The 14,352-nt window shown below is 30.6% G+C and overlaps 1 protein-coding gene across 4 annotated transcripts in view; it reads right to left on the bottom strand.

The window, feature by feature from the left end:
- Positions 1-9,130: 9,130 nt before the first annotated feature.
- Positions 9,131-14,352, bottom strand: part of LOC118184166 (sulfate transporter-like) — a 257,622-nt gene continuing 252,400 nt past the window's right edge. For all 4 annotated transcript variants that reach the window (XM_085819539.1, XM_085819550.1, XM_085819545.1 and 1 more), the window contains one exon: positions 9,131-9,814. In XM_085819539.1, the coding sequence (XP_085675665.1) occupies positions 9,684-9,814 (131 nt within the window). In that variant the 3' untranslated portion in view covers positions 9,131-9,683. The remainder of the gene's footprint in view (positions 9,815-14,352) is intronic.

The raw sequence follows: 14,352 nt of genomic DNA, 5'->3' as shown, positions 1-14,352 counted from the left end.
TTCCTGATTTTGTATTTTTATATAACTTCTATTTACTGTGTTTAATTATAAAATGCCTTATTTCAGTCACCAATAGTGCTAGTAATGTGTAAACTGCTTAATCTGTGTTTTCATATCTAGAAAGGATGGGCGTGTTTATTCAAATTCTAAAACACAATCAGCATAAGCCTGGTTAATAGTATATTTATAATTACTTATTCATGAATTATGGTTAAGTACACTTAAATATGATGTAGTAATTTTCTTCAAGGACTACACAATTTTTTTATTACATAGTTTCGTTTGAATTTCAAGTGAATTATTTTATTGTAAATGTGTTGTACATATAGTACCTCTCTTCTAGCAATTTAAAGTAAGCAAATTTAGTTATGTTTGCTTCGCTATCATTTGAATGTAGTTAAATTTTTGTCATGATTTAATATTAGAAGCAAGAATAGATATGCATTCAGTAATAGTAAATATATTTTTACATAATTACTATTTGTTAATTACTTAATAATTAACTATTTAGTGGTACATTTTAAAAATGATTGCCAATAAATTCCATCATGTGTTTAAATGTATAGGAAGATAAAACAATAAATGTATGATAATACATGGAAGATTTTGGTGGTTTTCTAAAGGGCTGTTTTAATGTCTTATATTATTTATCATTAAAGATGGCCCAGGTGGAATAGTGAAACATTTTATAGGACACTAGATGAATATGCATTAAGACTAACATGAAAACATTCCATATCTCGTGTATTTGAAAAGGGAAAAAATGTACACTATTCTCTGAAAATATTGAGTTGTTTTACATAAATCAGGAATTTTTATTTCTATCATTTTGATTAAAAAAATAAGGCTGATCTTCATAGAATATGGTAACAAGTGAAATTTTGGTGAAGGTTTTTATTGCAGTACAAGTTAGCTGGAAGTCTGAAGATGATCATGATTAATTTGGAAATTTCAGGCAAACTATTGTACGTACCACAAAGTAAACCAAAATAGGTTCCATTTTTTTAAATAACTAAGATATATATTTTCAAACATTTTTCATTAATTTAACAAAATGTATTCCGTAATTTAATATTTTTTCAACCATTTTAGTCTGTGCATGGTGAATTTCATCTTGCTAATTCAAGATAACAACATAATTTATTATTTTTTATCCTAATTAGTTTAAAAATTAAGTATATATACAGAATAAAACCTCATTGGTACTTCAGCAATTCTGCATTTAGGAATTTTCCAGATTTTATAGCATCAGTTTAACCTCTCGAAGCCGGCTGTTACAGCAGTTGTACCAGGAGAATGACTTTCTCAGACGCTGGCATTGGTACAACTGTCATACCATCCATGCCCTCCCCATGTTAGAGAATCGCCTATCTGTAGATCTTTGGGTGGTCCATTGTCGCTGCTCAGAGTAGCCGCTGGCTACGCATTATTTCCCTCTTCTTATCAGTTTGGCTACATTTTGGCAAAAACCGCAGGTTTCGTCTAGTGCCAATATACTTGAAAATTAAATAGAGGCCATCTCTTTCTCAATCTGTCTCATAATTTTAATGCTAATTTTTTTAGTACTGACTTTTGCTATGATTAAAACGTCAGCGATTTTGCACGCTCTTTAAGCTCACCATATTTAATGTTTTTTAATCATAACAAATAAGAATAGATTAATATTTTAGATTTAAAGCCCTTCTAGAAAATAGGTAAAACCGCTTTTATCGTTTAAATCCTTTTAGTATTTATGAATAATAAGATTTTATTTTGACATTTTTTTGTGGAGTGCATAAAACCTTTAAGAACTGTTAACTCTTTCAAAGTGCTTCTATTATGCAGGCAATTTTGTCTGATTTATCAGGAGATAAATAAGAGAAAATTGTATGCATAATAGTTTTTGTGATTTTCATTCATTCAGTGATTGCTTTCAATGATTTTCATTGATTGTAAATTAAATAAAATCAATTTATCTTTAGATTCTCTTTTAGGATGAGATCTGCCAAAAAGTATTTAAATATCAGTAAAGCTCACGTTACTTCTAAATTGAATCAACACATCAGTTACATTTTATAAAATTTCGGCCAGTTTTATTTGCTGAAATTCTTATACTCCTCAAGAGATTAAGGGAATTCAGACAAGTTGATAAAAACATCTTTAAAAAAGGTTGTTATTTTGTCTGTAATACGGTGTATGTCAATTTACTATTAAATGTATGAAAATTAGGATTGAATTACGGAAAAACACGGGAACGCTATCTGCTTAACTCTTTCGCATCGAGAGAGTTCAAAATCTCAGTTCCCCATTGAAAACGCCCGTATCTAAGAATTTCTCCTGGAATACTTTTCCTTCCCCCATGACAAGTTGAATACTACAGTGCTAACAATAGCCTTACTTAAGTAAAGCGAGAACTTCTTTTTTCGACGCTTTGACACTGTGTGAAGTTCCCCCTTGGGACGGAATTGTAACTTTGGGCATCAAAAGCTAAACACTAACAGTAAACAAAGGAAACAAGGAAGCTACTTTTAGTAGCTTCAAAAGAATGATTGACACGTGATTTAACAACGCCTGAAAGCAATGAGTAATGCAGTAACGTGATGGGGGAAAGCACTGGGTAGGAAATTTTTCGGGCGTCCAGCTGATGTCTGAATGTTTGGGGCGACTTCGATGCGAAAGAGTTAAGGCGATGGAACATCTTTTTAAGAGAAAATTGCTCGCATTTACGTTCCTGCTGGAAAACTCCACATGTGTAATCAACCCGTTCTTCGGTATTGATTGGATTAATTTTGTTCGCTTACTGAATTATATCAAAGCACACAACAATTACCTGTATAAGGGGAGTTACGCCTTCGCAGAGGACTTTCTAAGAGAAGCTGGCTTGCATTTACGTTACACATAAACCATGAATCCAACTATTTAGCCGGGACTCAAACCCAAGCGAGCTACAAGTGTTCAGCCACCTTTACTGCTCTACTGAAGAGCCCGTAAAAATATTGAAAAGGAAAAGTATTGAAATAACCGGTTTAATTTACTAACTTACAATCGACAGTACATAAATTACACATATGAGGGGGATTATTTGTGAATAAATAAACTGTATTGCACTTTTCTCCACTATTTCATATTACGATGGAATTATTGCATTTCAAATTTATTTCTCATGAATTAATTTTGCTCTTCATGATTTTTGATATTTTCAAAGAGAAAATTCCACACTTTAAATAAAAAAATACACGAGAAGATACTTTATGCAAAATTTGGCGTAAACAGTTTTCTTAATTTTGCTTTGAAAATATTCAAGGGTAATCATTTTCATTACTGGAAGAAATATGAAAAACAGATTTACTACATTGTGTCAACACCCAATATTTCCTTATTCTTTTGAAAACGTGAAAGATTACTCTTTCTAAAATAAATTAGAAAATATATTATGTGCAAATAGAATATTCGTTGCAAATGAAATAGACTTCAACTTTTGGATATAACGATGGTTTTAGACGAAATTTCTACCTATGAAAAGAAATTGACATATAATTAATTCTTCATGAACATTTAAAACTGTTCTCAAAATTCTTTTGATGATTGCATGTATAGGTCACGGATTTTTTTCTCTGCTAACATAAACAAAAGCCAATTTTACAAAGAAAAATTCTCGTTAAAGATATACCTTCTTTGCCTGATAGTCCAATGTAATATTTGTTAAAGTTAAATGATTAAACGCAACCAATGTATCTCGGATTTTGATTTTTATATTATAATAACAAAATTATCGAAAAAACAGATTTAAATCTCTGTTATTGTCATGTAAAGCTTTATTATTGTTGTAAGTTCATCTCATTCTAATCATCTAATGGTAATAAATATTATTATTACTATTTCATTAAATTAGTCATTACCATTATTTTGTTAATGAAAATATGTTATTAAAAATCGCATTCCAGCCTGCAGACTTACAAAGCCAGTTCGTATTTATTATATTTTGTAAAATTTTGTTCTCGTTTTCTAATTTCTAATACGAAATATAAATGAAGAGTGAAAACAAAGTTAAAAAATTCACAAATTATTTACGAGATTGATTAGAAATAGTGAGTGAAATATAAACATTGCATACATTTTGTTCTAAATAAAGTGTGCACTGGATATGCTTTCAGTACTGCATATTTATTTAGAACTTCATTTAAATGAAAGCAAAATAATCATCGAAAAAATTGCAAATCTAGCAACCCCTCTACTATGGGACATAAGCGTCCGACAAACATGTAAATTTTATTTCATCCATGGAGGGGAACTAACGACTTTTCTCATTAGGAAAATGTCGAAGAGGGGGCAAAACTGTTTCGGATCGCGCTGGTCTGAAGGCTATATTATGAGAATTTTGGCCCGATTTTAGAAGGTTAAGTTTAGCATGTAATGACATGTAGAAATTATAAAATTCAAAATTTGAAATTGTTTATAAGATAATAGGCATTTATGACCTTTAAAGAATAAATAATAAAAAAAACCCTTGATATTTGTTTTATTGAGCATATCTTTCAAAGTAAGTTGCTTCATTTCTTGTGCTAGTACTTTTTTACATATAGACATGATTTCTTTTTCAGTAACAAAGTCATGTAAAAAATTCCCACTAAATTGCCAATCAAAATTTGTTCTTTTCAACAACCTGTCTGTTATTTTCTTCACTATCGGCAGTAATATTTTATGGATTTGCTGCCGTTAGGTAATTAATTATTGTGACATTGTCATCGCAATGGAATGCTTCTCCCATATCTTCAGTTATTACGACTTCTATGTGTTTCTTCTCAATCTGCATTAATTTTAAAATTTTGCATATTGTATGCCCTATCTGAAAACCTTCAAATTTGTTGCAATTGTCATAAAGCTTAGCACTATTGGTGATATATCACAAGATTGGAGGTTTAAGCCACGTTACACTAAAATTTGTGTTTCTTCTGCTGTATGCTGAGGAAATTAAGCCTGAATAATGTTAGTTTTGTTATTTATAGGAAAAGTGCAGAATCACCCACTGCTTAGTGCGTTGAATTGCACATACTCAGTATCTATGTACATATTGACTTATTTTCACTTAAAAAAACATCCCAGAATTGTAAAAAAATGGCATTGAGCACTCCCTTGACTTTATCCATGTTACGTTATTTATTATACCTTCATCTATTTCTTGCTTATACTTTAGTCTTATCCGAGTCCTGATCAAATAAATTATCGCATATATTTAAAGCAGTCACTTTCTGCCTCACATTTTGGACAGTTTTTAATTATGAGAGTAGTTCATCAATGGCAAACACGCATAATTTATGTGGCAGGTGATGGTCAGTAGATCATTACCTGTGTAATAGGAAAGTATCCTTGAAACATGTCGGAACAACGGATCGTTATTCTTAATTCAAACAGTGGTTTCTCTTCCGAAAAGGATCAGCTGGCACCGATGCGTATTTATTCGCCAAGCTCCCCAACGGCTAATCGGCCATGATTTTAGCGGTGTATGTAGTTAAGTTGCAAGATATTTATCATATGGAAGCCATGATTTTAGTGCTAGTACTTTAAGCCAAGTTGTAAGATATTTAGCATACACTTACTTCTATATGCTAAATATTACTTCTATATGCTAAATATCTTACAACTTAGTGTACAAGCCAAGTTGTAAGATATTTAGCATATAGAAGTATAATAAATAGGTGACATTAGCGGCATTAACACGGGAGAATGCATGCTGTATTATTTATCACGAGAACGCGCGTCACAATTAAATGACAGACAAATGAAACATATTATTATAATTCAGTAAAATAATGCATTCTGTATTAATTGCAACATTTATTATATAACTTAAAAATTATGTTAATTTTAAAATTAATAACAAATAAAAGTACTTACATTTTCTTCAGATGACTAGGAATCATTGATTTCTATGAGAAATTTGTGTTTTTTATTTTTGAATGCAATTATAATCCAAATTATGCAGAATTATTACATGGACAATGAGTTATATAATTAATTTTCAAATCAATTAGGCTCAAGAAGAATTAGATATTTTGTAGTTTATACATGAAGCTTCTATTTCACAGTTTTCTTGACATTTTTTTTTACACTTCACACATACAGTTTTTGATTTTCTTGAGCACATGTAACATAATTTTCTTTTCTTTGTTTGAGAATCTTTTTTGAATTCCTACTGTTTCGGTTATGATTTCAAATGAGGATCTAAAAGTCCAAAGGCCATTGGAAAAAGTGTTGAGTAAATAAAAAGAAAAGAAACTTTACTTCGTGAAGACAAAATGGCGGCGAAAAAAATAGAGGCTTGCTGTAGCAGAGTTGGTCGCCAAATTTTCGCAAAAAATCGCCAAGTTACGATAATCCAAAGATCAACCAAATGCTGTTTACTATCCCACTGAATAGCTTGATTTACTTTTACACATTTTTTTTTTTTTTTTTTATCTTCCTGTATTTTTCAACCTGTTTACTGTGGTTCACAAAATCAAAAGAATGAAATATTTTAGAAGTGAATATGCTGTCTATTTACAAGTAATGCTTTTTGCAAAGGAATACAATAAGTTGCATTTCCATATTAGAAGATACTTCTGCCAAGTATGTGATTACATACTACATAAATTTCCAAGCAACAGTGAAACGATGTTACAGGTGCAGATGTTTCTTCTGTAGTAAATGCATCCTTTTTCTGATATATTTTTTTAATAGATTTCCAGTTTAATTTCATGTAGTTTTAAAAGACGATCATATTGATAAGTTCAGTTGTAGTTTACAAATAGAAAAATTTCCGGAAAGGATTCATGCCTAGTAGAGTTTAACTGTAAAATGCTGATGGAATTTTAAAATACCGTGAACAGTTTAGAATAATGTTGACCATCTTGATAATTCTCCACAGTAATGCAGAGTGCAAGAGGATATTCAATATTACAAGGCCTAAATTAATATCCAGTATTAGCATACTAGAAAAACTTATTAGGAAAAGAAGGCCTATGTTGTAATTGCTCTAAACAAAATTACAAAGTTTCTTTCTTAATGAATAAAGTCTGCCACTTATTCTGAGCATTTGTATGGAAACTAATTAAAATATTTTTTAAAAGGCAAAAATAATTTTTTTTTACTATTTGCATTTAAGAATTCGTAACAACTTTCAGATATTAATTAGTTACTATTAAAGTTTATTCATTATTAAAAAGTATATTTTCTTTTTATGTAAGGTAGGAAGCATATTTTTTTATCATTTAAAAAAATCTGATTTTCGAATGACATAGATGGGCAATGCTAAGGTAGTTTTGGTCCCCAGTTTGCTCAGATAATCAAGGTTCTGTAATTTAAGTAGACCTGTTTTCAAGTCAAAACTTTTGAGAATCAACATGATAAACAACACCTCATATTGGCAACATGAGTTGTAAAAGGGGATTAACTCACATTTCTGATGCAAGTCCAAAGATACAAATGACTAGCTAACTGATTATAATTTTTTAAGGCACAACTGTATTCGATATCTTTCAAATCTAGTGTTAACAGAATTTCATCATATAAGGGAAGTGTATAAATATAGTAAAATTAGAAGTAGTGTTGCAGAAGAAAGTTTAAATTATATATGTATCTAAATTTTTTCGAGATGGGTACTGAGTGACTGCACCCAGTTTGAAATTATTTAGCTTTGTTTTGAAATAAAATATTGTGCAATATTAGTTTGTGTGTTGTTGCGATATAATAATAGATATAAATGAAATAAGGAATTTTTTTTCTAACTTATTGCTTGCCCATTTGAGTTTTAGTGAACATGAAATATGCAGTCTTCAGTAACTCAGCAGCCCATGGACTCTGGCAGCGTCATCATTAGAATTTCATTCCAGGCTGTTTTACTCTTGGCTTTAGTCTTCCAATTACTGACCTTTAAGTTAGTTAAAACTCTCTTTGGTTTCCGTCTCTTTCGAATACCTATTAGTTTGTATGTGAATCTTATTTTGGTAGCTCTATTGTTAGGCATTCTGACCAGCTCATTTTAATCTTTGAGGCTGATAAAATTTATGGTGTGTGTATACTGGTATATCTGATAGATTTCTAAATTGGTGGTTTTTCAAATGCCATCTATTGAATACCCACAAAAGCTTCTCAGAATTTTTCAGACTGCAAGTACTTTTTTATCCTTTTCAATCAGTGCTTAGGTTCCAACTCTATATGTCAAATCAGGTCTAATTAAATATTTGTAAGTTGCAAATTTAGTTGTTCTTTTGATAATTTTTTATTTCAAACATTTCTTTAAACCAAAGAAACATATAATGCGAACCTCAAAGCCCTAAACTTTTTTCTATGCTTTACGCATGCGTGTTTAATGTATAATGGACGGTATAAGCTAGACTAAAATAATCTTTACCGATTCTAAGGCATTTCAGTTAATGTTGCAGATTGCACTGTTCCTTAATCTTCTAATTGGATCAGGGTTATTATTATTGCAATAAATGAAGATGATATAACAGTTTTTCTTTGAAACGACAATGCCCCAATCAGTTAACGGACGGCAAAATCTGTAATATGGTTCTAAATCCAGAAAATACCACTTCTGATAGTGAAAGTGACAGAGAGGTTATTGAAAACGAAAAAATTTCGATTGTCAAGTTAGTTGGTATTCTCGACAGAGCAATTACAGGACTTGAACAGTGGAACTTTGTAACTGAACAAGAAATTATCTGTTTATAAAATTAAAGAGAAAGTATTAGCACAAAAAACGAAGCAATGTAAACAACTTACATTGAAAGAAATGTTTAATAAAGTAAACAAATAAATATTAAGCTTTTTTTTTTTTTGTAAATTTTGATACCCTTTATATCATAAATTACGATTTCATGTTTTAATTGTATAATTTCTGCATGCCATCTTACAAGAATTAAATTGATGATCTGTAATCTGGAATCGCTGAAGTCCCGATGAGTCCGGATTACAGACTTTGTACTGTATTTAGTTTTTGTGTGGTTGCTACTAAGGTGCGTTTTAGCTGCTTCAGCCTTCAGTGTGAAAAATGTCCGAGTGCTTCAGTTCTAGCAGTGAAGTCAATACTGTTCACAAATGCTAAGACTTAAATTGATTTTTTTTTTTAAATATTTGTCGTAGTATTTATATTATAAAGAAAATATTAAACTATCATTAAAATAATTTTAATAAAAATGCAATACACAACATGAATATGTACAGCAAAATAGGTACAATTACTGAAAGATGTACAGATTACACTTTCATAAAATATTTTCCTTTCTAAACCACTTATTTTTTAATTAATGAGTTTCTAAAAATTACATTATGGAAATGAATGTTAACCACAACTTAATCCAGAATTTCAAAATAAGACACTTATTTTAATTCTGTCAAGAGTAGTAGATAAAGCTTTACATTTCTTTTGCAAAAATAAGTCATTCTTTATATGCTAGTATTTAGATAGATATGCATTTAATAAATTAGACTTTGGTAAAAATATAACTCACTAATGCAAATGTGTATGCTACAAAGTTCATTTTATACAATTTTCAAGCATTTGATTTTTTCAGGTAAGTAAAATCTGTACATGAAAAATATATTTACATCAAAAAAATATTTGATTTTAAAAATATATTAAACATTTTCTTTTACAAATATCACATTTTGAGAAAATTTATTCAGTATTTATAAATAAAATTATAATTAATAAATCATCTGTGTTATCTGCTTGATATAGCCGAATGCTGAAGATAATTATACTCTACAGCATCATGAATGGTAGGAAAAATAGCTGGATGATGAGGAACTTTTTCATAAAACTTGGCTTTTTGCATTATGTCATGCATAGCAACTGAAAGGAGAGAAAAAGTCATAAGAATTTTTGGATAAAAATATATATATTGTGGGTAAGTAGCAAAATTTTAGAAGAATCTGAAAATGCAAGAAAAAGGTACATTTTAAAACATATTAAATCATGACATAACAAAAAGTAACAAGTTTCTTTTAGAAAAGCCTCCATAAAGATATCTCTCATGTTAGAGAGCTCTTGTGTGCTTGGCTTGTATGAAAATTCAATTCATAATTTCATTGGTTTGGTTTTTATTTACGGCAAAGCACTCGAGGGCTATCTGCCTTAAAGGAGGGATGCCTTCGTGGAGGACTTTTTAAGGGAAACTGGCTCGTATACACGTTACACATGGGGAAAACCACGAAAACACCCATGCAGCCAGCCCGTTTGCGGGATTTGAACCTCGGACCGAACTACCAGTGTTCAGCGACGTTACCGCTCGGCCGCTGGTGGGCCCTTCATTGGTTTGGATATTACTTTTTTTTTTACAACTACACAGTTTGCAAGTATTTATTTACTAAATGCTAGAAAAGTTAACACATCTATAAACTTCACGCTTTGTCAGATAATTCTATGCGATCGTGTAAAAAATTTTTATAGTTAATTAATAATAATCGGTATACTATGTAATGGTCGAAAGACTGGGTAACTTTATGAGATTTCTTTAACATTTTCTTATTTGATGTGGAGTCATTATGATGCTTTTTACATTCCATATAAATGACATAAACTCTTGATTAATGGCTAAATAATCTTGCTTAAAATTACCTTATTTTTTCATACAAAAAGTAATTTACTGCAGGAAATTCTGATATAAAATCGCAGTGGACTGGATTATAGCAACTAATACAAGGGTTATTTGTGTAAGGGTAGGGATGCTTTTGTGGATAATTTTCTAAGGAAAACTGGCTTGTATTATACTGCACAACCATGAAAATTTCCATACGATAAGCCTATTTGCTGGGATAAAAAATTAGAATGAACCATCAGTGTTTAATGGTCTTACCAATGGGTTGACATTGCAATCCTTTTTACACCATTGCAAAAATGCTTAAATAATAACAAATATACATAATGCAGATAGTACTAATTCATTAGGCAAATGAAAATGATTCTATACACTCATGTCTACCAATAGCATGAGAACAAATTTACCAAACTGCAGGAAATTCTAAATTACTCCATAGTAAAGTGGAATGCTTACATAAATGCTGTATGATTAGACAAATGTCAAAAGATAATAATACTCTAAACTGAACTTTGTGTTACACATCATATTTACATAAAACTACAATATTTTTTCTACAGCAATGGGTATTTAATATCCACCAAATGACTGATTTCTTGTCGAAGTATTTAATCCTTAGTAAACTAAAAAGCCAGATGTGAGAACTAGTTAATTTTAAATGCAGAAGTTGGTCATTGATTTACTTATGGAGTTTTATTATGCATTATTTAGTAATTTATCACATTTCCTGTTCAAGAAATTATTTTTAGTCTAGCTAATGAACAAACAAGAATAAGATTTAATAAGCATAGCAGAAAATTGAAAAGCCACAGGGCTTCAAAGCTGATGTACGGATTTTGAGTCATTAAAATGGTTAGATTTAGGGAAAAGGAATAAATAAAGATAAAAAATGAAAACAATTTCTGACTTCTCAAAGTGGGGGGGGGGATGTGTTTCCCAAGGGAGGCACAATGACATCAGAGGGAGGTGTGGGCCAGGTGACCAGTCCACCACACCACTTGTGTCACCCTGCCGTGCTGCACTCGTGTCTTAGCTGGGCCAAAGAACATGCATGTTAAGAAAAAAGCTTTGCCAAAGCACGAGTAGCTGCATCGGACTGCAGAGAGAAAAATATACTCCAAGTTTACTTTACAGGAGCTATCCATCCTTCAAAGAATGGCATCGACCAGCTGCAATGTGTTATTTGTTACGAAGTATTGAGCAATGATGCTATGAGACCTTGTTGTCTGCAACATTTGTCAACAAAACATAGCCTGTTAAAGAAGAGGCTGAAAGCACTTTTTAGCTGCAAATTTGAAACATCTGAAATTGGACAATACTGAATCCTTTGCTCAGTCATGTGAAAAGCGCTCGTAGCTTCGTATGAGTTATCCCTACTCATCACAAAGGCCAAGAAAAGTGATATTAGAGAAACACTCATTAAACTTTGCCTGTTGAAAGCAGCTTATATTGTTCTTGGACTAGAAAGTAAAAAACTTTCACATATACCTTTTTCTGACAACACTGTGAAATGTGGCATTGATGATATGACCAAAGACAGAAAAAATTAGTTTGTGCAGGCAGTGAAAGAAATTTTTTTTGTATTACTATTGGATGAGATTTAGACATTGCAAAATGTTGTAAATTGTTAGTTTTCGTTCATTTCACACAAAATGAAATACTTAAAGACAAGATGCTGTTTTCTACAGAGTTGATTACTTCAAAATCATTCATATAATGTCTGAATTCTTTTGAAAGTATTCACTGTCATGGCAAAAGCTGATAGGTGACAGATGTTCACAGACGATGTTCCGTCACTGTTTGGATATCACTCAAGATTTATGTAGATGGTCAGAGAAAAAAAATCCCAATATTGCAGTTATTCACTGTGTTATAACACTGTCTATAGTCTTGGCAGCTAAGACACTTTCAAACGAACACAATGTCTTAAAATTATGCATCAAAATTGTCAATCATGTTAAAAAGAATGCTTTAAATACTTGACATTTTATGGCCCTTTTTGAAGATTTGGACATAAATAAGTGTTTTATGTTCTGTTCAAGATAGAAGTATTCTGACTCTCAAAAGGAAATATGTTGACAAAATTATCTGAATTTAGAGATAAAGTGATTCAGTATTTAGAATCAAATGGCACTGTATGCGGAATTCCAAAAGCCAAGTTTTAAGTTGTATTGGCTTAGCTATCAGATGTTTTTGATTTGCAAAACTCATTGAACTTGAAATTACAAGTTGGAGATTTTAACATAATTTACCACTAGAGCGTACACTGATAAGTTGCAAGTCCGGGAATGTAAAACTTTTTAATTCCTGCTTTGGAATCTTGGAAGAAGCATGCTTTAAGGAGGTATTTAAAAATACTGATACTAAGAATAAAATATAAAGTAATTTGCAGCACTTTACTGATGAATTCAAATGTTACTTCTCTAACATGTGTGATCAAAATTTTTACAGAATGGGGATGGATCCTTTTCATATTGACCTAGCTGTGCTACCAGAAACACTACAAGAGCAAGCTTTTGAAATTAAAAATGATTCTGCAGCCAAATACCGCTTTGAGAAGATGGATAAGCCATTATTTTGGATAAAATAATTAAAAAGTTCATCCTAGCATAGTAAAGTAAACACTACAACTGTACTCGCCATTTTCAAGCACTTACTTGTGCGAAAGAGCATTTTCAGCAGCTGTAGCAATAAAATCGAAGTATAGAAGCTAATAACTCAGTATTGCTAATAATTTACGTTGTGCACTTTCTCAGGGCTAAAGGGCTAGTTCATCAGCATCTCGCGGCTGAAACCGAAAGAAGAGACTGATGACATAGTTGGGTTCGCTTGGTCAGTTCTGCTGTTCAGTTTTTAAGCATTTGCTTGAGAATCAAAACATTTTGAAAAATAGTTTAATAACTAATATGAGCAGAGATTTTAGCTCATGAAATTGCAATATACATGCATCTATATATGAACTAGAAACGTATTTACGTCAAATCAAATTAAACTCTAATATACGTAAAACGTAAGTAAAACATGCATAAACAACTAATTTTTTAATTAACACATATGCATAAATATAACTAATTTTTTAGGTCGAGTGTACCCTAAATGTAGTAAATCTTTTTCATAATCATCTTTTTAAATATATGTTAATAGTAACCCACCGATAACATACGTAAATTTCTACATTTACGAAGAATTCTTTTCGCGTTAAAATATAAGTTAGTCGCGAAGTAATTTGCATTATAGAAATATTAAATAAAAATATGCAAATAAATTTTGAGAATACATGCTAAAGACATTACACATCTATCTAATTAAATATTAGTTAATGGAGTAGTAGAATTTTGTAAGCTTTTGCAATGTCTATTATGAAAGCATTATTATTTAACGCCAATTACTCAAAAAATAATGAAAATATTTTAAGATAGTATTTATATGTTTTGGAATAATAGCATGTATTCTTACATTTTAAAAGTATATGCTCTGATTCTAATTTATGTTTATGCAAAATTTCATGGTTTATTTCATATAGTAAAATTTAGCAGTCTAAATTAGTATATAATAATATATAATATTTTATATAGTAGTCCAAATAATTAACTGAAACATGCATAAATTAGGTCACAAATTAAGTGGACAATAAACAAAGTAATGATTCAAATTATTATTTTTGTTAGGAATAATTATGAATCAACTTACATGATTTTTTTTCCCCCTATATAGTTTGGTTCAATAATCCTCTATTACTCTTCATCCATTTATTTGCTTTCTAGTCAGCTTTTCGAGCCCACCAGCGGCCGAG

Source organism: Stegodyphus dumicola, chromosome 1 (assembly GCF_044657685.1).
Source record: "Stegodyphus dumicola isolate Sdum_Otavi_A_Nest chromosome 1, ASM4465768v1".
NCBI lineage: Eukaryota > Metazoa > Arthropoda > Arachnida > Araneae > Eresidae > Stegodyphus > Stegodyphus dumicola.
Note: the sequence above shows the minus strand (reverse complement) of the source record. Positions and strands in the feature narration are given on the sequence as shown.